General features: G+C 41.3%; 2 protein-coding genes across 2 annotated transcripts; both read right to left on the bottom strand.

Moving 5' to 3' along the window:
* Positions 1-541: 541 nt before the first annotated feature.
* Positions 542-2,298, bottom strand: LOC135079112 (uncharacterized). Its single transcript, XM_063973710.1, has 2 exons — positions 2,190-2,298; positions 542-1,967 (listed from the first exon to the last, which is right to left on the bottom strand). Exons 1-2 carry the CDS (start codon positions 2,289-2,291, stop codon positions 756-758), a joined length of 1,314 nt encoding a protein of 437 aa, XP_063829780.1. The 5' UTR covers positions 2,292-2,298; the 3' UTR covers positions 542-755.
* Positions 2,299-11,995: 9,697 nt separating this feature from the next.
* On the bottom strand, positions 11,996-26,194 carry LOC135079273 (T-complex protein 1 subunit gamma). The gene is made up of 12 exons (XM_063973888.1): positions 26,061-26,194; positions 25,922-25,983; positions 25,653-25,829; positions 23,295-23,492; positions 22,873-22,997; positions 21,948-22,143; positions 21,017-21,171; positions 19,688-19,856; positions 18,893-18,985; positions 17,980-18,094; positions 15,814-15,992; positions 11,996-13,220 (listed from the first exon to the last, which is right to left on the bottom strand). The coding sequence occupies exons 1-12, from the start codon at positions 26,095-26,097 to the stop codon at positions 13,095-13,097; spliced, it is 1,632 nt and encodes a 543-aa protein (XP_063829958.1). The 5' UTR covers positions 26,098-26,194; the 3' UTR covers positions 11,996-13,094.

The following is a 26,194-nucleotide window of genomic DNA, read 5'->3' as shown; positions in this document are numbered from 1 at the left end:
AAGTTGGTACAACACAAAAAAAAGAATAAGAAGACAAAAATATTTACACAAACGCGCGAGTTATGCATAAAATTTCGTGTAGACGATCTACAGCCCCCAAAGCAGTCAAATTGCCGCTTAATTTATGGCCGCCCCATTAATCCAACTGGAATTAAAGCGAAAAAAAACAAAAAGCCAAATCTATCCCCTTGATTACAAGCTGTCACGTTGTAGGATTTTTTCTAAGCCCTCAATTCTAATTAGTCACGTTGGTTTGTAGCTACAGTGAACATCCATTTTCTTAAACGCCCTGTATAATTGCCCCACCTAGGGATGTTGCCAGCCGCAAAATTTATTGCTTAATTACCTCAAGAATACGCGTCGCGCCCGACATCTCGACAGATGTTTTTTATTCGCGAGGAAAAACAAAAACCGTTTAAGAATGACATTAATTAATTCTTAATGAAATTCATCTTCACCCTCCCGTGTTTTAATTTAAACGCTCAATTTATTACTTGTACAATTTGTCGCGACTCGCCGCCCTCCAATAATTAAAACGAGCTGGCGTAATTACATTTATTAACGACTTACACAAATAGTTTGTTCAATCTGTATCTTTTATTTTTTAAAGTTTAACTATGAATAAATACTAAATCAGACACAAATGTAGGCAAAACTTATTGAATTATGTGATCGACGTTTGACAAGATTTGTGGCTGGTTTTCAGCTGTGTAAAAACGAGCCAGAAATTATGACAAGTCTTTGGGAAAACCAGTCTAATATTTCCTCTGATACGGGTCTTCTACCGCGCCTTGAAATAGAGGCTCCTCAAATCGAAGATATCCGTCATCAGGCCGCAAAACATCTTGGAATGTTTTATGTGACAGCTGGTCGCTATAGCTGTCTAAACCATCGTGGTACTGGTGGCTATTTATCAAATTCCTGTTGACATTCACATTCCTGTTGTTGTTGTTAATATTATTGGCGTTGTTATTTTTGTACTTGTCTTCTTTTTGCGGCAGCACGGGAGTCGGCGTAACTTTATCGTCGGTTTTTTTGTCTTTAGTGACGGTGCCGGCGCCTGCGAGGTCTCTGTAGTTCCTCTCCTCTTTCCTCAAAGGCGCGTAGGGATATCTACTTCTAAATCTGTAGTCGTACCTGCCGTTTCTCGCGTAATAATCGTCATCGAAGCGTCTGTAAGGGTCCACGCCGAATCTAGTTCTGAGATCAACGTTCGGAGGCGTCCGCATGACCTCTGGTAAATGGGCGTAATAGATGATGCGTTTGGGCTTCCTCGGAACGTAATTGTCGTATGTATCATCGTACCTGTCGATGCGAGGCCCGGGGTAAACGGGGTACCGCCTGCGGTCGTATAAATCAAAGTAGGGATCGCGGCGATACATGTCGTCGGCGGGATAGAACCTGTCATCGTAATAGTGTCGCCGAGACTCTTCCGGGTAGTAAACAGCCTGTCTGGGATAGACAGGTTTGTAAGGTTTAGTTTCTTCGCCTGGGCGGACGAATTCGGTTCGGATATCGTCGGTGCGAGTAGCTCGCTGAATGGATTCCTTGTCGTTGCGGGACTCGGACGCTTCGAGCTGTTTGTTTTGGGTGACGAAGTTGACGCGAGGCATCCTCGTATTGATGAGGTCTCCGGAGGGTTGGGGAGGAGTGAGGATGTCATCTCTATGGTCGTCACGATCTGGGAAAGGCAGTTTGATCCAGTTTTCATTAGATGCTCTCGCGCCTCTACCGGTGGGCTTATCGGTAACTCTCTCAGTGGTTTGGTACAACGGCAGCACTTCTTTGACTTCGGGGTTGGTGAGCGATATTTTCGTAGTGGGGTCCTCGTCAGGTGGCAGGGGGCCGGGCATCCAGGGCGTTTGGTGATTCATGTTGCTTTCTTTTCGAATTTCCGAGTTGATGTTGAAGAACTTTTCCTCTTCGATGACGTCGCGACGACCTCTCGTGTCGGATGCGATGCTCACCTTAAAATACAAGAAAGTCAAATTAACCAAAATGTTTTAAAATCTACTATTTATTATTCTGTACCCTTGACTACTTCTACAATGCTAAACAGTCAATACTATCATGAGAATAAAACTAAGTAGGTACAATAAAAACAGTGATTTTGACATATTTTTGACGCTGTTTTGTGTGTTGTTCGTATCAAATAAGTTTTAAAAATCTATTACTTAGTAGATATTTACCTCGGTATGCTTCTCAAATTCATGTTGGATATCCATTGACACCGCGGCGTGCAGTAGGATGCAGCCCCAAAAGGCGACCATCTGTTTCTTCATCGTCCCCATCGTAGCGGAAATCTGAAACACAAAAACATTCCAATTGAACTACCTAGGTCACAATTATTTTAAAAACAATACCGTAAAATTAATTAGTCGTTTTATGAATTTAAGACTCGTATCTCTACTCACTCACTCTACACAATCTAGAAAGTGAAAATCATTAGAGGAGGCCTATGTTCAGCAGTGACATCTTACGGCTAAAATGATGATGATACCTAATGCGATCTGTAATAATTATTTTATACGACAATACCTACGACACAAAATAGAACTAAGTAATTTGTAACAACGATCTAAAAAACAAAGAAAATCTTCGGAAAAATTAGCACCAAACTACCTAAGTATGCAAAGTTAGCAATTGGTTTGTTACCACGCCACGGTAGCTAAAATTATGCTACAAACATCTATGACTCTTGAGTATAAATAAATGCTTGCTCAATCACACTAAAAGCTGCCCCCGGCGAGACACGAACGCACGTTGACGTTACATGTTACGCGACTTACCAGGCATCTGTTTGCAAAAAGTTTTATTTATCTACAATCCAACAAGGAAATACCACAGAATAGATGTATCTACCCTCAGCTATCTAGCAGAGCCATCGCTGGATATTGTCCAGCGCTCATTATCAATACATTTGGGAGTCCAGTGACCGTCGGAAGCTGCGACACGAACGGAAGCCCGCGCCAGCCGAGCGTGGCCCCTGTACAGTCAGCTAGGTAAATCGACTACCGCATTTTACACAGGCCTACCCAGTGGGTAATGACTATCAGATTCTAGGCCCAACCAAACGTGTAAAAGTGCTTTTTAAAAGCCTACTTGCAAAAATAAAATAAGTTTTAAACAAAATGATATATTAATTAATTGGGTAACTTTTGCCGCATTTTAGGATTCGTCAAGTGCAAATTGTAAATTGTAGAAACAAACCAATTTGAATGAAAGGAAACAAGAACAATCTTTAGAGTTGGTTACGACTACGTTATGTACCTACAGAAAACTTGAGAAAGCTCGTACCTATGAGGACTTTTTAAGTTATTGATATTCGTGGACTTGCTATACAATCACTGAGTAGCAATACGTTTTTTACTATAGCGACGGTTTTTTTATATCTGAAGGTCAATATTACGCTTGCTACACTGTTTTGGGACATAATTAACGTCCCGGAACGGTAATAGCATAATACTGTAATGTAACCTGGTGAAAAATTATGAAATGATAGTTGTTGTTAGTTTAGTAGAGAATCCATTTGAATGACAAAAATCTGATGGTTTGATAGCGCAAAACCACAGAATAAGGGAGTGTCTGTAGACAAGTTTAATATTCGATTTCGATTTGATATCGAATCCTATAAAAGCTGACTTTGCATTGTCTCACATATAGGGAGAGAAAAGTCGATATTTTTTTCAATAAAAAATAAAATAAAATAGTAAAATTGCGCACATGACTGTACGGCGAAAATTGCCATTTTGTTTTCCGTATTCCTAAAAATATAAGGGTCAAAATTGATTGTTTGCCTAACAATATGAATCGCAATGACAATGTTTATGCTGATCGCTATTCAATTTTACTGCGGGTTGCAGCGCCGCTTGTTTAGCGGCCATTACCTTAATGATGATGAATTGATAAGCTTCATTATAACTCATCACAAATAAGTACACCGAACTTTAGTGTTCTAACTTTTTTTAAACCGTGCATTTAAACATCACATATGCTAGAAATCTGTTTTGCAGTTTGAAGACGAAACGGAGGGATCCTCAGATCATAGAACTATGATCTGAGGAGGGATCACATTCCTCGAGATAGTTTAAATTGTCTACAGACACTGGCTTTACAGATTACAAACTTAAATTCAAATCAAGGAAATTAGAAACCTGATTGTTCCGATTGGCGGCGTAATTTTTACAATTTTATATAATATGGAAAGTGGCATAGGTACGACTGGTATTGCGCAACATGTAGGCCTATTAAATCTACCAAAACTAATAACCATAATTATTTCAACACTGTATAGTTATAGGCATGTACTTAATTCATAGTAATATTTCATCACTACTGCCAACATCAATTACGTTTGTCATATCCAAACCCATCAAAATTCAAACTGCCCAAGCGTTTCCGCAGGACTACGACACCAGCGGTTGCAGATTCAAATCTCGCTGGGACCATTATCATTAGTTTTAGTGCTTAACTGAGTGTCTGATGTATGGGATCGCTACGAGAGGACCGTGACATTGATGTGACAGAGCATACAAATCTGAAATCTCGCTGACTTTTTTTGACCGTCAAGAAACACTCTCCCGTTCCGCTCCCATACTTCGAGCACTGACACATATGGTTGAAAAACGGCTATTATCATAATAATATTCTATCATCCCACAATGACTAAGTGACATAAAAGATCATGTAGACTTACTATAGCCATAGAACACAATAGTTTGCAGTTCCCACCAAATCTACAATAGTTTAGGAGTCAGTTTGACAGACATAGCAGTTCCGCTCCATATAATGCTGAGCTATTGTCGATTGATAGTTCAGATGGTTTGTATTGATCACCGTTAGACGCATGGTCTATTAGCGATTCACAATGGAAGGGTCAACGATTAGGGCTGACCTAGTTAGGCACTTGCGGATTTTGGGACAAGGCAAAGGTCCCTAGAGAACATTTTGTGGAGAGGACCACGACAGGGGCTGTACCGGATGAAAATGGAGGCTGCTGTTGGGTTTTGGAATCCCACTGATTCCCCAATGTTAAGAGATACTACCTACTTGTACGTACGGCTTTCAAAAAGCGGTAGCAAGTGCGGTGTAGGTATGCTACGCTACCAAAATGCGAAAAGAAGTACCTCTACATCTTATTGTAAATGATCAAAATGTTTAAATGTATGAATGAAAATTGGTGCCTTTTCCCCACCGCAAGTCACCTGCTGGCTTCGCAATACATAGTTGAATCTCGGAATTAGACAACACGATATCTGTTTAGTTAAAATTCTCGAAATTTAACTGGCAGAGAATGCCTTTTAAGGCAAAGATTAAATAAATAAATACGAGATTACAATTCACAACCATTATGATAGCTAAAATAACATCTAGAAATATTTTGACCCCTCATCGCATCAAGGCGAATAGAAAGAATTGTCTCCAAACGTATTTTGAATTTTCAGATTATCATTACCAATGCTATTTTAAAATCTAATCTCGACACTGCTTTTATTACACACAAAAAACTTTTAAAAGTTCATCTGTTACTTTCGTATGCATGCAATATGGAATCGGACACTATTCATAGCGAATTCCCCTATTCGGATTTAAAGTAGCACTTCAAAAAAATTGTGTCACACACAACACATTTTCAGCTTTTCCTAATGGTTGAAGATTATCACTAAAAGCTGTCCCAAACGCAGACCAAAATCCAGGCATGCTCTTCTGATGGAACGCACAGCGTTCGCCAGAGTAGGTAATATTTTTATGCGCAGACCAATATCTTCAAATTTTCACGCAGATCATTACGCAATTTCACGCAAATATAAAAAATAAAATTAAAAAAAGACAAAACTAATTCAAATATATGTAGTTTTTAAAATTTAAATATAGTACACAGATCCGGAACCTTTAGTTAGAGGAGTGTTTTTCAACCTGGGTCGCGACCCCCTCGAAGCCTCTATAGTAGGGTCGCGAGAGGTCGAAAAACTACCTCAGTAAAAAAACCAATAACGTTACACAGATACATTTATCGAAATCTAATTATGCAAATACATAAATGTTGTATGAATTGAAGTATTCGCTCCCTACAACATCTTTGTAACATTATAAAATGCATGAAAAAAAGGCAAACGGTCGGGGGGTCGAGAAATATTTTTTCATGCTAGGGGGGTCGCGTCATGTAAAAGGTTGAAAAACACTGAGTTAGAGAATTGAATCGAATCCTCAATCCTCACACTTTACCGGTAAGTATTGTTTTCGTGAACTTCCAAAAAAAAACGTAAAATCTTTTTCAAAATAATAAAACCAGTACTCACCACACCACGGTCCAGCCAGGAGTGCCGGGAGTCGCACCGCCGCCTGCGCAGCCGGCGTCACGCGCCGCGACGCCGCGCCGGCTCCATTGTACCACGTTATCTATGCATCTGATTGACAGTTCAGGCTAGGGATGGGTGGTGGGTATCCGAGCCGCGGACGAATGCGCAGCTTCGTATGAAAGGCCCCGGAGGACACCGTCGGGTTTTAGTGGGTAGGCAAAAAAAAAATATATGGGTGGTGGATGTACGAAAATTCATTATTCGTTCGGTTTAAACAAAAGAGAACTAAGAACTCCATGGACTGCTGAATAAAGGCTTCCTTCAAGGATTTCCACAACGACCAGTCTTGCGCTGCCCGCATCGAGATGCTTCCCGAGACCTTCACCAGACGGTCGGTATACCGAGGCAGTGGCACATAACTTGTAGATATAAAAGTGCTAAGTACACATAAAACAGGTATTTCATAAATCACTCATTATAAAGTTAACACTGTCCTGTTACGGCCACCATATGTCGCGGGTGTAAGTTTAACACAATTTTCAACTACCGACACTGTAAAACGACTACTAGAATGGTGGTGAAATGTAATGTACAGAATATCTAAAAGATTCTAGATCACAAAATATCCGTAACCGAACTCGCCAAAGTAGTCTTAGCGGAGGCAGATAACATTCACGAGCGAATGGTTTAAATAGCATGCGCTGACAAGACACCATCATTGTATTGTGGAATGTGTTTTACTAATTGAGCTATACATTGGTTTGCTGTATTTGGATTTTAAGTTGAATAAGGAGTCTTGCCTTAGCATCATTCTGTAATACAGAATCCACACAACAAAATAGACAAAGCAACATTGAGAACGCGCGATTATGCTCCCACAAGAAAAATAAAATTAAAAATCTGCCTTATCATAATTAACATTGAGTCAGTTCAGTATCATTAACACAAACTTTTATTTATTTATTAAAGCAGGTATTGTTACGATACTGCATCAAAAAAAAGAAAATGTTATGCATATTTTTTTAATAACCGAGATAGATTTCATAAACCTAAACTTCATTGGAAACGCGCTCAATCTAACGGTGAGCATTCGAGTGTCGTTTATCGAACAATGCGTTCAACGCGTGTCGCGCAAATCGGTCAGCTAGGGTTAACCCTAATGACTCGCCCAAACCAACCGCAATCAGTCAATAGGTGTTGGACTCACTTTCCCATTGTTGAGTTTTGGGTGAAATTTATCAAATGGAAATCGTTGACAATTTTTATAATATTTTTACTACAGGTATAGTGGAGCGGTGCGGACTCATGTAATTGCAAAGAGTGAAACTACAAACATATTGATATAAACATTAATAATGCTGAGTTGCACCACCTTAATTTTAACCATAAGTGTAACCATAATAATCGGTGTTTTGTATGGATTTTGACAAGACTTGATATTTTTGATAAAGATAAAGTAAGATGATTTTTTTTTTTTTTTTTTTTTTTATGTGATAGGAGGCAAACGAGCAAACGGATCACCTGATGGTAAGTGATTACCGTCGCCCATAGACACCCGCAGACCCAGGGGCGTTACAGGTGCGTTGCCGGCCTTTAAGGTAAAGATACGCTCTCCTCTTGAAAGCTTGCAGGTCGTATCCGTCCGGAAACACCGCAGACGACAGTCCATTCCACAGTTTGGTTGTACGGGGCAGAAAGTTTCTAGAGAAACGTACTGTTGTGGACTGCCAACCATCTAAGTGATGGGGGTGGAAGTGCTGTCGGGTAGATCGGTGGCGAAAAGTGGCGGCAGGAATAAGTCCGGATAATTCTTCGGAGCACTCCCCGTGATACATGCGATAGAATATGCACAGTGAGGATACATCTCTACGCAGCGCCAAGGGGTCAAGCCGATCCGAAATGTCCTGGCAGTCAACGATTCGAGCTGCTCTCCGTTCAATGCGGTCCAGAGGGAGAAGCTGGTACTGGGGCGCACCTGCCCAAAGATGAGAACAGTATTCCATATGAGGCCGAACCTGCGCCTTGTAAAGTTGTCGGCTGTTTGGTGTAGTGGTTCGAAACGGACTACTATTCCGGAGGTTGCGGGTTCGATTTCCGCACAGTACAAACATTTGTGTGCATGAACATATTTGTTTGTATTGGACTGGGTGTTTTCTATGTATAATAAGTATGTATTTACAAAAAAAAAAAGTATTTAAGTATGTTTATATCCGTTGTCTAGTACCCATAGCACAAGCTTTGCTTAGTTTGGGACTAGAAGCGCAGTGTAAAATGTCCAAGGATATTTATTATTATTATTTATTATAAAGTTGCAGACGATGGGCTGGAGTGAAATACCGTCTCGATCTATTGAGCACACCAAGCTTCTTCGAGGCTAATTTAGCCTTACCCTCTAAATGACCACGGAACTGGACTTCGCTCGATATGTCGACACCAAGGATTCCGATATTGGCTGAGGCAGTTAGGGGAGTGCTCTCGAAACAGCGGGATACGACAAACGGCAACTTTTTGGCGGTGAACGCGCAAACTTGTGTCTTTGTAGGGTTAAATTGGACCAAATTGCGTCGACCCCAGTCTGAGACCTCCTTCAAGGAGGTTTCAATGTCGGACACAAGTTTGTTACGGCTCTCAATGACGTTCTCCCGAGAGATATTTGCGCGGCCGGTATAAGCGGCATCAACCGTGCTGTCGTCCGCATAGCAATGAATGCCGCTAATTTGCAGCATATCATTGATATGCAGAAGGAAGAGCGTAGGCGATAGCACACAGCCTTGGGGGACACCAGCATTCACAGACATAGAGTCTGAGCATTTGCTGTCGACAACGACCTTAATGCTTCTGTCTGCTAAAAAGCTGGCGACCCATCCGCATAATTTCTCGGGAAGCCCATAGGAAGGGAGCTTCGAAAGAAGCGCTTTGTGCCAAACCCGATCGAAGGCCTTCGCCATGTCCAAACTGACCGCCAATGCTTCCCCCTTAGTCTCGATCGCCTGTGCCCAACAATGTGTCAAGTAGACCAGAAGATCACCAGCCGAGCGACCTCCACGGAAACCGTACTGTCGGTCACTTAGCAACTGGTGGGCCTCTAGGTACCGAAGGAGCTGGCTGTTGATAATGGATTCCATTATCTTCGAGAACAAGGAGGTGATTGCTATCGGCCTATAGTTGGACGGATTTGAGCGGTCACCTTTTTTAGGGATCGGGTGCACCAAAGCTGTCCTCCATGAGGTCGGGACTATGCCAGAGAGGTAGGAGAGCCGAAAAAGGCGCGTTAAAACCGGTGCTAACTCTGGAGCGCACGTCCTCAGCACGATAGGAGGGATTCCATCGGGCCCACTCGACTTATGGATATCCAGGGAAAATAGAGCCAGGCGTACTGAGCTTTGGTGGAACCGGATATCCGGCATACAGCTCTCACACCTTGGTATAATCGGTGGCTCATGTCCCCCGTCATCCAGTGTCGAGTTGGACGCAAAGAGTTTGCCCAGAAGATCGGCTTTCTCCTTTGCATCGTGGGCCAACGAACCGTTTCCCATGTGCAGGGGTGGAAATGATGGCGTGCAGAAATTTCCTTGGATAGCTTTGGCAAGAGACCAGAACGCACGAGTTCCAGAAGGAAGACGCTCTAGCTTCCCACCAATTCTACCAATGTGCTCCGACTTCGCCCTTGCAATGACTCTTTTGAAAGACCTAGAGGCAAAGTTAAACTCCTTTTTTAATGCGCTGGTGTTTTCATCCCGTAGCCTCGCTGCATTTGCCCAGGCTTGGTAGGATTCCTGCTTCCGGCGTAAAACCTTTTTGCAGGATTGACTAAACCAAGGCTGAGATTTGCCACCAATGGGAACAACAGAAGACGGTATGAAAAGTTCCATACCCTGCAGCACCACATCAGCAACAAGATCAGCAACGACGCTGGGATCATCCTGCGTGAAGCAAACCTGCCTCCAGGGGTAAGATGCGAAGAAGGACCGCATCTCATCCCAGTCTGCTGACCTGTAGTGCCACACGCGGCGACTGCATGCAACTCGTGGTCGCGGCGAGCACGTGAGTGGCACCGTACTCCGGATAAGGCAATGGTCCGAGGAGCCCAGAGGGGCGCCAACGGATAGCTGATAGCCATCCGGATGGGAAGTCAGCAGAAGGTCTAACAGTGAAGGTTCTTGGCTCTCTACATCTGGGATTCGCGTGGGCGTAGTAACCAGTTGTGTCAAGCCATATGCGAAGGCGAAGTCGTGAACAGATCTCCCTGCATGATCGGTTTTGCTCGATCCGAGCCATTCGGTGTGATGGGCGTTAAAATCGCCAAGTATCACGATCTCTGCAGAGGGGATCTGCTGCTGCACTGATTCTGCAGCCATTTGGACGTGCTCAATGAGTCGGTCAGTTTCGGCATCACCGCTATGGGACCTATAGAGGCAGGCGTAGACGCGGGGGTGGTCATCGCTGTCTACGCGGAGCCATAAGGTGGAGAGGTCCCTGCTTTCGAGGTGGCTGAGGCGTCGAGAACTGATATTGCCCCCTACGTACACGCACACCCCGGCCCTAGGCACAAAGGCATGTTCCAGTTTATACCCAGAGTAGGAGAGATAAGATGTGTCCGCAGGAGACGATATCTGAGTCTCGGTTAAGAAAAGCAAGGCCGGCTTTGCTGTCTCAAGGTGGTGGTGAACAGCATTGAGGTTAGAGTGTAAGCCCCTGATATTGCAAAAGTCCACGGCCAGCGTGGCAGGGGGTGCCATGGTAAATTTGCTCTTGCCCCAGGTGTTGAGCGCGGTTTTGCCCTCCCCAGAGTACGAGGGGCGGCCTGGGCATCCACGCTCAGGTGTGTTGTGTCCTGAGCATGGATGTCCAGGGAGGGATTCTCCAACGCTAACGCAGCTGGTACCCTCCTGGGGTAAAATAGTTTTTAACTGCGCTATCATTAGGAGGTGGGGAGGGGGGGGGGGGGGGGGGGGGGTTGGGCCTCAATGATGCCCAACTGGGTCTGGGTGGGGGTTGGGCCTCTGATGCAACCCAGTCTAAACATCTTGAAGGCAATGCATTGGCAGTCTGCGTCACACTATAAATTTGAGTCATACATGTATGTTATTTTACGCCTACAGAGCCTTTAGCGTTCTCCACAAAAATCTGCTCAGTTAAATACTTTTTATCTAATAAATAAAACCAAAAATATTAGTAGACATATATAAAACTTTAATACTATTATTGTTCCATTTTAAAATAACATTCGACAACTTAAATGCACAAACTTGTGAAGATAAGACGAGACACGTGTGACCGTATAAATAACAGAAAGTTAAATAAACTAAACCTTAATACATGGAAATAAGAAGTTCCGCGGAACAAACCATCACGGTATAAGGCAACGTTAGCACTTTAAAGTTATTCAAAGCTTAATCGAGCCGAGAAAATCGGAAACTTAAGACATTTGAAGCCAATTTAATCCTTCAAGGCCCGCGAATCTAGACACAATAGATAATCAATTGTTATGACATTAATGAATGCCGTCTGGGACTCAAGCGGTTAATACATTGAAAAAATAAATCTTTAATTTGTGAGCCCTTTAGCAACATCCACGTCAATTTACTTGGATATTGCTAAACAACGTCAGAACTAGAATAATTTATTATTCAGTCATGTCTTCAGCGCAAATATCTAACGATTTTCATAGAAGGCTCTGTAATACAAACAAAATCACGGGCAAAATTCTCATTTCTATCGTTAATACAGTGATGTTTCACAATTGACACTAATATCGAAATTATAACGGTATAAATTTCATCACACCAAACATGTGATCAAAAAACTTTATACGGTGTCTTTGGTTAGTATTTTTTACGATGATTTTACGTTAACAATGAGCAACAAACTTCCCTAATTATATTCATAACATACCACATAAGTTGCATTAAATTTAAAATTTATACAATCATAGTAAGAAAGTTTAAAAATATTTCGTACCGAAACGTACGTAATATGAATTGCGTCGCGTTACTTACGCGCAGACGCTTTTGTCGCGTCTTTAGTGTCAATAATAAGTATAGCTGGGCACCGTTAGTCAAACTCTGTTAATCGACAAATTATTACAGTTAAAAACTTAACTTTAACCGTCTTGAAACTGCATTTAATAAGCTATGGAAGTTAAAGCAGGACTTGAAATGTTAATAAGTAAACTATAAAGTGGGTCACAGACAGAAATAGGTCAAACAGAGTGCTTAGTGCAAGTTTACACGAAACATCATCGCTAAGATTGTACAGCGCCCCTTGCGGATACTTTCAAGAACTAAAATCTTCATAGATTTTTTAACGCACTCACTAGCGAAAACGTTCAATGCAAACTGAAACTTTATGCAATCCTTTTGCATACTGCAAAGATACAGTATTTCCAATATCTGCGTACTTTCTATCTTCCAATATAAGAAAGTTGAATCTTTTTGCCAAACTTTTAAGCCTGGTTATGAAGTCCGTAATGAAGTCTTCAATAATATCAGCATGTGTCTTCACTGAGCACACATGTCATGTCGTCGCTTGCCTCTTTAACTGACGTAACTGACATTTTTCAAAATTTTCAGGCGATTAGACAGATCGATTCGTCTTCTAAAACTGATTAAGATGGTTTAGATAACTCAGTTTCGAAAAAAATTTCAGATACCTCAGTTAGAGAGGCAAGCGACGATGTTACTCAAAATACCCACTTTACCGATTAACAGATAAACTTGTGCCCAGTAAGTGTGAGTATCAGCCCGTGATAAGCTAGCGTGAGTTATCGAGAACACTATGTATGTATGTAAGCGCCTATTCCTGCATCATTGCTTGCTGCGCAGGCGCGGCGGGCTCGTTGCCGCCTCTCTTCTTGGAGCCCGAGACGATGTCGTCGATTCGGAGGAGCAGGATGGCTGTCTCCACTGCTGTCTTGTACACCTGGAATGGGAGTAGATGGTGTTAGAGCGAGACAGCGATACAGCGGGTGATGGGGGAAGAGTGAGAGATAACTTATCCATCATCATAAATCTAGTCGCCTAACGCGCAGGAACCCGTGGCTGTGGCCTCGTGGGTGTATTTCACGGTGTGTCGAGGTATGTCTTACGTTAGAACTAATCTACAGTTCGATAGCTAGCAATACCCGGATACCAGTCTTGGACTTGATCGCAGTTGCCGTCAATCTAACACGTAGGTGCAGCCTGGCGAGTGTACGCCATACATCCATGCCATAAGTCAGAGAATGTCACGCTATGTCAGGGATGTCACGCTATGTCAGGGATGTCACGCTATACGCTATGACAGGGTATATCACACTATGTCACTCTAACGCGCGACCCATGACAGTTCACGCGACCTATGACAGTTGACGCGACCTGTCATTGGCCTTTGATCGCGCCGTGATCGCGCCGGCGATGGCGATTTGCACGCGTTGGTGTGGTTGAAGCGTAAGTCAAAGAGTGTCACGCTATGTCAGGATATTTCACGCTATGTCCCTCTACGGCTGAGTTGCACCACCTAAGTAACGGTAACTATAACGATAACCGGTGCTTTCTGTATGGAGTTTGACAGATTTTTGACGTTTGTCAAAGTTAAAATAAGATGGTGCAACTCAGCCTAAGTCAGAGAATGTCAGGGTATGTCACGCGTCCGAGTGTGTCTATGTCACGCTATGTTGTAATAGATTCCGTGGAGGGTAGTTGAACGGGAAGCATGGTCGATCTGTTTTAATGGTTTCAATTTATTATTTAATGGACTTTAGTGTACAAAGGACAATGACCAAAAATGTATGGAGTGTGGTCCAAATGTCCACCACTAACGAGACCTATGTAGTAAAATAGCCTATTAAATACTGATTCATTATAACCAAACCGCAATCAAAAATATGCTGTCAGTAAAAAGTTATTACTGAATGAAAAGTCCGCTTTTCACCTTTTCATCCGAAAAATGTTCTTGATATCATTCTATCCATTGCACATTTTGGACTAATCTACGCATGTTATGTCAAGTCGCATGTGGCGCGGGGTTATAGATGAATTTTATTAAATATTATACTAGCTGTGCCTACGACTTTGTACGCGTGAAAATAGTTTGAATAATATTTCCCATTTTTGCAACATTTGTCTTTACTGCTCCACCCCTACCTATTGGTTGTAGGGTGATGTTATTTATCCTAAAACCATCCTTGATGGGCTATCCATAACAAAAATAATTTTTCAAATCAAACCAGTAGTTCCTGAGATTAGCACGGAAACTACTATAATTTTTCAAACAATCATAACTTTTTACTGACAGCTTATTTTTTTTCGTCCCATACTGAAAGTTAATCACTATTTAATATACTATAAGCCAATATAGGTCTCATTAGTGGTGGACATTTGGACCACTTTTGGTCATTGTCCTTTGGTGTTATTTTGTGTTCTAAAGTGCAGTGAAGTGATAAATTATAAAAAACATTGAAATACTTCGAATTTGAGCGCGCATCGAGTGTCGAGTGGGTTGTCGTATGAACAACCCGCTTTGGACCCCAGTGGCGTCTCGAAACCTGCTTACTTAACTCCACGGAATCCATGAAAAATCAATAGAACTGAAACACCCACGTTCTATTGATAACTATGTCAATTATTATTTTTCACTCGACATTGGCAGAAATAAACCTCCCAGAGAGGTTTATTTGCCACTAAAAAAAAATATTTAATAGATGTTTCTTTCTTTTTTATGTCCTGTTATGTTATAATAATAATTTATGTTATGATAAATACTGTTAGTTGTGAAAAATCTAAACGTTAAAATATCGGTATCTTTAAAATCAATGAGCTGCTGCCAGGGTGACATTGACGTAAGTAATGTAAATGTCATCCTAGAAACGTCAGATGCGAGAAACGCGCGCGTATCCTTCCGCCCGCTTTTATGCTAAGTGATTAATTGTATTTAAAATGAGGCAATATAATGTGCAAGTTATGTATCCAGTGTTTTGTTTATTAAAAAAATACACTGATCATCATAAAAATCGACCCTCCCGCGACAAGCACTTTCAAACGTATGCATCCCCACTTCTCACCAATATTACTATACTATATTACCATTTAAAAGCCTAGTTCTAAACTTCATTTCATTAAAGGAAAGGTTTTTACCCCAAAAATGTGTCTGTAGAAGAATCCAGAGTCACTTCTTCAAAAAATAGGTAGTTACGCTTGAGCCAACTTTTATGGCTATAAAATTGTTAAGTTGGGATTAATCGTTATCCATCTGTTAAAGAGGACACGTGAGATCATTATTTGGTTTTATAACCATAAAAATTGGTCTAATTGATCCCAGAGGTGAGCCCAAAGTGAGGTCTTTTTTCAAGTTTTTCAAGTCACATTTATTTAAAAAAAAAAATGTGTTTTTCTTTAAGGATATTTATTGGGCTTTCAAATAACACCAATATTGTTGGGGCACCATGATTGTCAGTAGAAACGAGTTTTCCTGTAAAACGTAGGTGGGCCGATTTTTGTGATGACCAGTGTAGATCTACCGGCTACTTAGTACAGACCTGCAGCTTGACGGCGAGCGGCTCCCAGATGCCGATTTTGGCCATGTCGACGATCTGCCCGGAGTCGCCGTCGATGCCGAAGGAGCAGGCGCCGCCGGCCGCGTGCTTGGCGCGGAGCGCTGTGAGCGTGCGGATCGTGTTGGCGCCGCAGTTTTGAGCCAGTGTGCGGGGGATTATCTCTGTAATGACATTATTATTATTCTCTTTATTAACTTTGATTCTTAATTTTAAATATTTTTTTACAATGTAAATTATCAAAAAAAAATAAAAATACATTATAAAAAAAGACTTAAAAATAGTTATTCCGCTGGCAGCGGAGCAGGGCCCAAGCTACCGGTGGTCAGGGTCACAGGCTGAGGAACCTCCGGACAATGCGTGCCGTGCTGAGGATCACCGCCTTTTGCATCTGACCCTTGAGCCAACCATCCAGCGAGAGCTTCTTTAGATGTGTTTATTATTATTATTATACGGGAGACTTCTATAGTGATGTATAATACTGTGTCAAATTGCGCACGTAAATAATTACAACGTTCTATCGGTCTCAATAAACGATCGATATGAATCTGCTTTTCTCTACGAGCTATGTGCCCCGCCCACTGCCACTTGATTTTAGCAATTCTGCGAGCTATGTCGGTCACTTTGGTTCTCCTGCGGATCTCCTCATTTCTGATTCGATCACGCAGGGAAACTCCAAGCATAGCCCGCCCCGAGACGATGGCCGTTGGGGCAGAAAAGTTCTCGAGTGGCGACCACGGGCTGGAAGACGTAGCGTGGGCAGGCCTCCCACTACGTGGACCGACGATCTTGTGATGGTCGCGGGAAGAGCCTGGATGAGGGCAGCGCAGGACCGTTCATTGTGGAAAACCTTGGAGGAGGCCTTTGTCCAGCAGTGGACGTCATTCGGCTGAAACGAACGATGAATTTGCTTTTAAAATAATTACACGGTTTACATTTGCAGCCATATCTACTTCACTCGCTGGCTCTTCCGACATCATCAAATTTAGTTTCCACTGCAGTAAGATAAACAGATTATTTACCAGAGGCAAGAGAGGAGTTCACCTGCACTCTCCGAGTTAGTAAGGTACCTGATGTTCGCATTTTTATCCTCAATCGCCTCTCACGACATCCATCCATGGGAAGAGTGGATGTTTTCCTACTCAACTCTGCCGACGCCACACATTATTTTGAGTCTTATCAACAACTAACTTTTCTGCCCCAACGGCCATCGTCTCTACGAGCTATGTGCCCCGCCCACTGCCACTTGGTTGTAGCAATTCTGCGAGCTATGTCGGTCACTTTGGTTCTCCTGCGGATCTCCTCATTTCTGATTCGATCACGCAGGGAAACTCCAAGCATGGCCCGCTCCATCGCCCTTTGGGTGACCTTGAGCCTTCTTATGAGGCCCATAGTAAGCGACCACGTTTCAGATCCATAAATCAACACTGGCAGCTGGCACTGGCAACTTCTCGAGTGGCGACCACGGGCTGGAAGACGTAGCGTGGGCAGGCCTCCTACTAGGTGGACCGACGATCTCGTAAAGGTCGCGGGAAGAGCCTGGATGCGGGCAGCGCAGGACCGTGCATTGTGGAAAACCTTGGAGGAGGCCTTTGTCCAGCAGTGGACGTCATTCGGCTGAAACGAACGATGAATCTGCTTTTAAAATAATTACACGGTTTACACTTGCAGCCATATCTACTTCACTCGCTGGCTCTTCCGACATCATCAAATTTAGTTTCCACTGCAGTAAGATAAACAGATTATTTACAAGGCAAGAGAAGATTTCACCTGCACTCTCCGAGTTAGTAAGGTACCTGATGTTCGCATTTTTATCTTCGATTGCCTCTCACGACATCCATCCATGGGAAGAGTGGATGTTTTCCTACTCAACTCTGCCGATACCACACACTATTTTGAGTCTTATCAACAACTAAATAAGCAATATTATCTAAAGCCCGGTCCGTGAGCACGGAGAATCCCGTCCAATGACCCCAAGCTGCCCATCCTTGTCGCTCGCAGGTAATTATGTTGCTGTCGCGCTCGCACACTCACTGCGGGCCGCGCGTCGCGGCAGCAATATAATTACGCGCGAGCGATAAGGATGGGTAGCTTGGGGTCATTGGACGGGATTCTACGTGCTCACGGACCAGGCTTTATACGTTAACTTACCTAGCGCCTGCGCAACAGCGCGGTAGGGCGTGTTGTGCGCGCTGTTAGCCGTGAGCGCCTGCGACACCGCCATCTCCACCGCTCCGCCGCCCGACACCAGGCGCGGACTCAGCACCTGAAGAGGATACACATAGATATAATGGTGGCACAACGACTAGACGAATGAGCATACTCAAGGGTAAAGGAAAAAATCGAAGTGAATAAACCGCGCAGACACGGTGCAATGAGGGCTATCGTTTTAGCGCTCACCAGTTAGCGCCACTGTAGAGTAAGGTCCTATCACTTGCTAGTAGCGAAGACAGTGGCACCAACTGGTTAGCGCTAAAGTGGTAGGAGGACTATCGCATTTGCACTCATCAAGATGGCGCCACTGAGAGTAAGGTCCTGTCAATCGCCAGGGGTGCCAACTGTTAAGTATAAAAACGATAGCGATCATTGGGACGCAATGACTAGGCGCATGGGCATACTTAGGGAGATAGGGAGAGAAGTTGCCTCCCCTTGCCAGTCCTGACATTTTAATATTGATTCGATACCATAAAATATTTGTATGCCAGTGATGGTAAATGTGTTTGTGCTTTATCCATATTCTCTGTCATCATTTTTACCCACATTTATACAAATAAAGTGATTTGATTTGAATCCTCAAGGAATATAAATATAACTGTCTCTGTAAACTACTGGCAAAACCACGTGTTTAAACTGGGTTCGTCTGGAGGTCTCAGGTTCGATTCTCAATGATGGCAACATTTTCTACTCGATTTACGACTAAAACGAGCTTGTTTTAAGTCCATCTTGCTAGCTACCACCATCTCTCATCAGACACTGATAAAACTTTTGACTGCAGTAAAAATACTTCATTCTTCGACTGCTTCCACAATAGTAAAATTATTAATACGAAGTAATTTAAACTCACCAGATTTTTCGCGACGTGTAGAGCATCTTGGAGATTCCTTTCGATCTCATTGAGAACATCCTTTGAAGCACCACGGAGCAAAATTGTGCAGGCCTGAAACAAACATGACATAATATAATTGGATATTAATTAATCCATTAGGCTGGTAGGGCCCAAAAGATAAGGAGACATGTGAAGTGCCCCATAAGGGCTACCTTTTCTTTTTTTCTTTTTTGACGTTCATAAGTGCCACTTGTGGTCTAAACTGAATAAATGATTTTGATTAAAAAGGCACAGCCTTCATTCCAGTTGCGATGGCGTGGCATGGGATGGCGGATAATTTGTGGAAGGGTGGTGTTAAATGGCCAACCTAACATTCGGATTAAGATTAAATATAATAAGATGGAGAATGAATTAAAAAAGATGTTATGGAAAATGGAAGCATTTCACAAGGAGGAATGATTTAAATAGAGCTTACTTGCCAACTCATTTTTATTCGTACATTGTTGAAGAGGCACAATGCCACAATGAGGCATTATCGCATTCAAGAAGTGCCAAATAAACGTACAGAAGACTACAATGCACATCAAGCTTCAGCTTTAGTTCGTTTAGTATCTGATTTATTGCACTATGGTATCTAAAGTAGTTAAAATAACCCAGTATTGATAGTAACGCCCTCCTGTCCAAGTCATAACTGGGAAGTTTCAGAATCATTCAACTACATTTTGAATAGTTTGATATGCCGTGTTTTGTACCAAATGACAGTTGCAATGACCGCTAATAAAACTGACCGCATCTATACCGATTTTATTTTACCTTGGGGTTCTTGCACTCGGTGACGAAGGTGAAGTACTCGTCGCCGATCTTCTTGACCTCGAAGCGGCCGGCGAGCGTGCCCACATCGGATTCCTTCAGCTCCTCAGTACGGTTCACAACCGTGGCACCGCAAGCACGGGCCAAGCGGTTGTTGTCGGTCTTACGCAGTCTGTGAAGAACACAAGATTTAAAATGTTATTGCTAACTAGCTGTGCCCGCGACTTCGTACGCGTGAAAACCCGTTTTCGCAACATTTTTCATTATTGCTCTGCTCCTATTGATCGTAGCGTGATGTTGTATAGCCTATAGCCTTCCTCGATAAATGGGCTATCTAACACTGAAATAATTTTTCAAATCGGACCAGTAGTTCCGGAGATTAGCGCGTTAAAGTAAACAAACAAACAAACTCTTTAGCTTTATAATATTATAAGTATAGATTAAAAAATCGAGCAGTCTGTATAGGAAACGAGCAGTAAATAATACTATTAACATATTGAAAATTCGACTGCCTTAAATGGGATTTAGAATCAAGGCGATCCATTGACCAGTCTCTATGTGTGGTGAAGCTGTCGGACTGGCCGATTGGTCGATCCGCTCGACTATTGTGGTGAACGCACTCGTAATCCCAGCACTTTTAGCGAGTTTATCATGAGAGGTTCATCATCATCATTTCAGCCATAGGACGTCTACTGCTGAACATAGGCCTCCCCCAATGTTTTCCATGTTGATAGATTGCTAGCGGCCTGCGTCCAGCGCTTTCCTGCTACCTTTATGATGTCATCGGTCCACCTTGTGGGTGGACGTCCCACGCTGCGTTTTCCGGTACGCGACCTCCATTTCAGAACTTTGCTGCCCCATCGGCCGTCAGTTCTGCGCACTATGTGCCCTGGCCCATTGCCACTTCAGCTTGCTAATCCGTCGGGCTATGTCAGCGACTTAATTTCGTTTACGGATTTCCTCATTTCTGATTCGATCTCGCAAAGAAACACCAAGCATAGCCCTCTCCATAGCACGCTGTGCAACTTTAAACTAATACTGACTGCGCGACCTATAAATAAGTAAAGCTTCAACGCTCGCGACCAACGCGCCTATGATCGCGCCGGCGATGGCGATCTGCAAGCGTCGGTGTAGTTAATTAAAGTTTAAATTACTAATATTCTCTTTTTAAAAAAACCACTGACCTGCGGATGGCAGTGATGCCGGCCTTGACGAGGTAGTGCTGCGCGAGGTCGGACACGCCCTTCTCCGTGAACACGATGTCGGGCTTCAGCGCGATGATGTCCTCGCACTGTCTCCGTGCTCCTCCTCCAGCTAACAATGATGTCTGACCTGCGGATGGCAGTGATGCCGGCCTTGACGAGGTAGTGCTGCGCGAGGTCGGACACGCCTTTCTCTGTGAATACGATGTCGGGCTTCAGCGCGATGATGTCCTCGCATTGTCTCTGCACGTGCTCCTCCTCCAGCTGCAGCAGCTTGGTGAAGTCCTGGGAAGAAGACGATGTGAGAAATGAAATGTCTTAATTCAATTTTGACCACGATTTGGCAATAACCGCCAAAAAAATCTAGAAAATGAATCGCAAAATGTGTTGGTAAGCGCATAACTCAACAACGCATGGACCAATTTTACTAATTATTTTTTATTTGTTGAAGTCCAAGGATGGTTTTTACGGCGAGATTTGCAAAATTTAACCCCGTTAGGGGTCCACGCGTACAAAGTCGGGAGCGGCCGCTAGTTATTTATATAAAAGGGCGCAAAAGTCCATATGGCATTATCTTTCATTCAGTCTTTAGCCAAGCAAAAATAAGAGCAGGAAGTGCTTAATGGTTAATCTTTTCTCATGTTCATCTCCTAGATAGGAGATGGGTTTTAGGTAAATCCACAATATTTGATTTGAAATCACTATTCATAATCTAAAAATTATCTTATCAGGAAATATAAGATTATTTTGTGAAATAGGGTCATCAACAAGCTCTTTGCTAAGTTCTTTGGTAACTTGACACTTTTATGTTTTAAATTGGTCCTACACTGCGGCATCCAGGCACTTCCCTCGACCTTTACTAGATTGTCAGTTGCTTGCCGGTAGCCAAGTGAATATTCAAAACAATGTAATTCTTGTCTATTTCTGTAATTAACAGTTGCCAAGGACTTAGAACTTGCCCAAACAAATGTTTCGACAACTCAGGACAGACTGTCCTGGCACCGCAGTATGAGGATACCCCAAATAATGACAAATGTCTAGGACAAAGAACAATTAATTACCTGGTCACCCAGAATCTCAATGTTGGTCTGGCTCTCTCCCTTCTTGTACTCCAAAGGACAGTCAAGCAGTACGATGCGAGGGTTCTCGATGTAGCGCCGCATCTTGGGATGCGTGACGTCCTTGTTGATCATCACACCACTCAGCACCTTCGACTCTTCCACCGACCCACCGGGGATCTTCTCGATTTTAGCGTAGCTGGAGATGAAGATGTTAGTTACGTTAAGAGTTTAAACAGGAAAAATAACTGCTTGAGGTATAAATTGAAGCCACAACCTTCCACTTGACCAGTAAGTGAATAGGCACTTACAGGGCAGATATTATTATGTACCATCCTAGACTGCATCCCACTTAACAGTAGGTGCAATTGTGGTCAAATACCTGCCATGTTATGCATAAAAAAAAGTGCTCCAACAGTCTAGTTGAAATTTTTCATTTTTCAAAAAGTGAGTAACAAAGATTCCCACAATGATTATAGCTCTGCTTCTAGGAATCTAGAGTCAACAATTCAAATCCTATTCTGAAGATTTTTTCCATTAAATAAATCAATAGCTGATTTATTGCTGAACTTTTGTTTCACTTATACATGTTTATCTTACACTCATCTTTTACTCACATAACTTTCATCACAACAAAAGCTAATAGTAAAATAATTGTCTTGGCTAGTCTCCAAAAGCCATGCAGGTCAGGTATCACTCTACACTACTTTAATACAAGGAAGGAAACACCCCACTGTACACATTTTGGACTACATCATAATAATAAGAAGCTTTGTCTCATCAGCTTAACACAATAAACCCGATTTCTTTTTTCAGCCTTCTTATGAAACATGCCTAATTAACCAATTAAATGATATTAGCTGTTATTTAGTAGCTTTATATCTGAAAATTGGGTGGTCTTTGCTAGAATTGCATTAATTTTACTTACTTTTTGATATCAACTTCAACTCGGCCATTTTCATTGATTGTGACAGTGTTGACAGCGTCCAAAGCAATGTCCACTGCTAAGTCTGCCCAGCGGCCAATGTACTTAGTGCCTACACATGAACGGATCTGAAAAAAACAACAAATCAGATATATTCCAGCAATTACAGCTTATGCACAATTTTATGGCCAGTAGAAATTATTAACCATTAACATTCTAATTAATATTTGAGGATTTAGTTAAAAAATTAGGATCTTTTTAGTTATAAAGTTGCATGTCTGTCAAAAATTTTTTTAGCTTTCTCAATGTAACTTGTTACAAATAATTAACATTCTATCACAAGTTAAACTATTACAAATGAAAATTAAATTTAGATAAACCACAAATATGAAACATAAAGTAAGATGAAAGTATAAGATACTCACAACTTCTCTCAATTTCTCTCTGTCATTTAGATCAATCGGGACAGATATTTTGTCCTGCAACAGCTTCACCGCGTCCTCGAGGGCCTGTCTGTACTCGCGGATGATCACTGTGGGGTGGATGTTCTGTACCAGGAACTGCTCGGCCACCGCCAACATCTCGCCAGCGAGAACTATTACTGATGTGGTTCCATCGCCAACCTTGCAGAAAAAGTTGATACTTTTGAGTGTTTTTAATAGCAAGATTGTAATGTTATAAATTCAGAAGATTGAAGTTTGTGTATAAAATGCGTTGTTAATAAAAAAGCGTAATTTTCTGAATAATCATAGGGTAAACCACCCAATTATTGGCACTTTAAGCAGCTACTTCACAAAACCGGTAAAATTTGCATGTAAAAATATGTTTTATCAAAGAAAGAAACATTTATATTCGTCTTTTAATCTTTGGAGAATATTATAAAGTACTTATCATTAATAAATTAAATCATTTATTCAATATAGTGTACCTTTTAAAAAAACACCTCAAAATACCAGTTCCTGGCATAGCCAAACCTTTTATTGGCAGTGATAATTACCTATTATTGGCACTGTGCTCGCAAGACTGAAAAATAGCTGCTAGGTCTTAGGTAGAGGTTTTAAAGAGTATTCTACATCATCTATCATCTATTTAAAGATAATTCATGATAGAAATAAACAAAATAAAATCCTTTTTTAAAAGAAAAGTAACATTTATTTGTATACGAACATACCATATCAGTTCAAACGCTTTTAAACTTTCCATAAACACTTTTATCAAATCTTCTTTTCTCTTCGAAAATCCTTTTATGCTACTGATTTTTATTTTATCCAGTCAACAAAAAGCTGTTCTTCCTCGTCAGTTAAAATTGTGAACGGACCGGGTTTAGAGCGATGATCAGGATGTTTCAATCTGAATTATTGTATAGTAGACCGTGGTACCACTTTTAAAGCCTTTCAAAGGCTTATTCCACTAATCCCGGGGATTAGTGAACTTTTTATTCATTGATCCCCGCTAACGCCAATGGAACTTTTTAGTTCATTAATCCCCATTACTTTATTTTATTTTTCTTTATTCAGAAAACTACGTTAAAAAATAAAATACTAAAGTAAGAATCATGCACCTTCAATTTATTATTGAATAAGAACTCACTTATTGATTATTTTTATAATCAAATTAAATTAAATTTAAGTCTCATTACAAAGCTATTAATTTACACCATTTTTATCTTGTTACATCTTGGCCCAAATTAGTATGTAATCGTTTCCATCTTCTTTTAAATGATGAATGGGGAATAACGATTCAATATCCATAGTGCTTTTGGTTAATCAGGTAAGTGTTAATTTTTTTAAAGTATTGTAATCAATCTTAAATTTAATTTAATTTGATAATAAAAATAATAGGTGAGTTCTTATTCAATAATAAATAGAAGGTACCTGATTCTTACATTAGTATTTTATTTTTAACGTACTGGGGATTAATTAACTTTTTAGTTCATTAATCCCCATTATAAACTCCATTGGCGTTAACGGGGATTAATGAATAAAAAGTTCACTAATCCCCGTTGACGGGGATTGTCAACGGGGATTAGTGGAATAAGACTTTGAAAGGCTTTGAAAGTGGCTGAAAAGAAAATATTTTTTATTGGCACCTTTTTAACCAATGTTTGACACCCGTGCCAATAAATGGATTTTATATAATTGGCAGTGGGCCAACATTTGGATTGGTGTATCCAAAACGTTAGAAAATATTTTAAATGCAATTTAAACTCAATTTTGAGACAAACAAGGTACAATTTTTAATAAACTCAAATTATTTTAAATACCCTTTTATTGGCATGTGTGCCAATAAAATGGATAAACAGATTTTACGCATACCAAATGTTGGCACACCATAAATAATTAAAAGTTGGCGGTTAAATTATAAAATAATGTTTTAAAAAGGCAGTTAATATATTCAATAATAAGACAAAATGATTATGTATAAGAACAACAAAATAGATTTGCATTTTTTAAAAAGATTATGATAGCTCTTACCTTAGTAAAAAACGAATATTTCGATTGTTTTTTCCGCACAGGTTCCGGTTTGTCAAACAAATGGTTGAAGCGCCGCGATGTTTGAAAAAATAAAAAATGTGTGTAGCCAGTTGAGTAATAAATGATATTACTCTACAATTTCTACTAAAAAATATAAGGTTTGGCTACAAACAATCTTAATTATCTTAAAAAACTGGAGCATGCCAATAAATTGGTACAGTGCCAATGATTGGGTGGTTTACCCTATTTCTTTTTATTATGACTAATCCCAAGCTGTCAGAAGTTATAACAAGAAAGCGAAATTCTAACCTCTTCATCTTGTGTTCTGGCGATTTCGATCATTGATTTGGCCGCTGGGTGCTGCACTGTGATCTCCCTGAGGATAGCATTGCCATCGTTGGTCATCACGATGCCTCCCATCGGGTCCATGAGCATTTTCAACATAGCCTGCGGTCCGAGGCATGTTCGTATAACGTCGGCTATTGTCTAAAATACAAAAACAAACGACATGAGATCTTTTGAAACATGTTATTTACAGCGTAAATTTACTGAAAATCGTTAAATATCCCAGGATATACCTTCCCAGCATTGATATTTTCGAGCTGAACCTTCCGGCCGGACTCACGTTTTGTGTTTTGGCCTGTAAAGAAAGATGAGTAATGAATGAAATTTCCTACTCCCACAACTGCCAAGGGAAACCATATATCCAGCACTTACTCAGAACTAAAATAGGCTGTTGTCCACCACCAAACATTTTTAAATATTTTTAGGATTCACTCGTGAAAATAATTTCCTTCAGAAAATTCACTGTTTCACGAAAAATCGCGTGGTGTAACTAATGTTGCCATACG

Source organism: Ostrinia nubilalis, chromosome 16 (assembly GCF_963855985.1).
Source record: "Ostrinia nubilalis chromosome 16, ilOstNubi1.1, whole genome shotgun sequence".
NCBI lineage: Eukaryota > Metazoa > Arthropoda > Insecta > Lepidoptera > Crambidae > Ostrinia > Ostrinia nubilalis.
The sequence above is the reverse complement of the archived record's forward strand: the minus strand, read 5'-3'. Positions and strand labels throughout refer to the sequence as shown.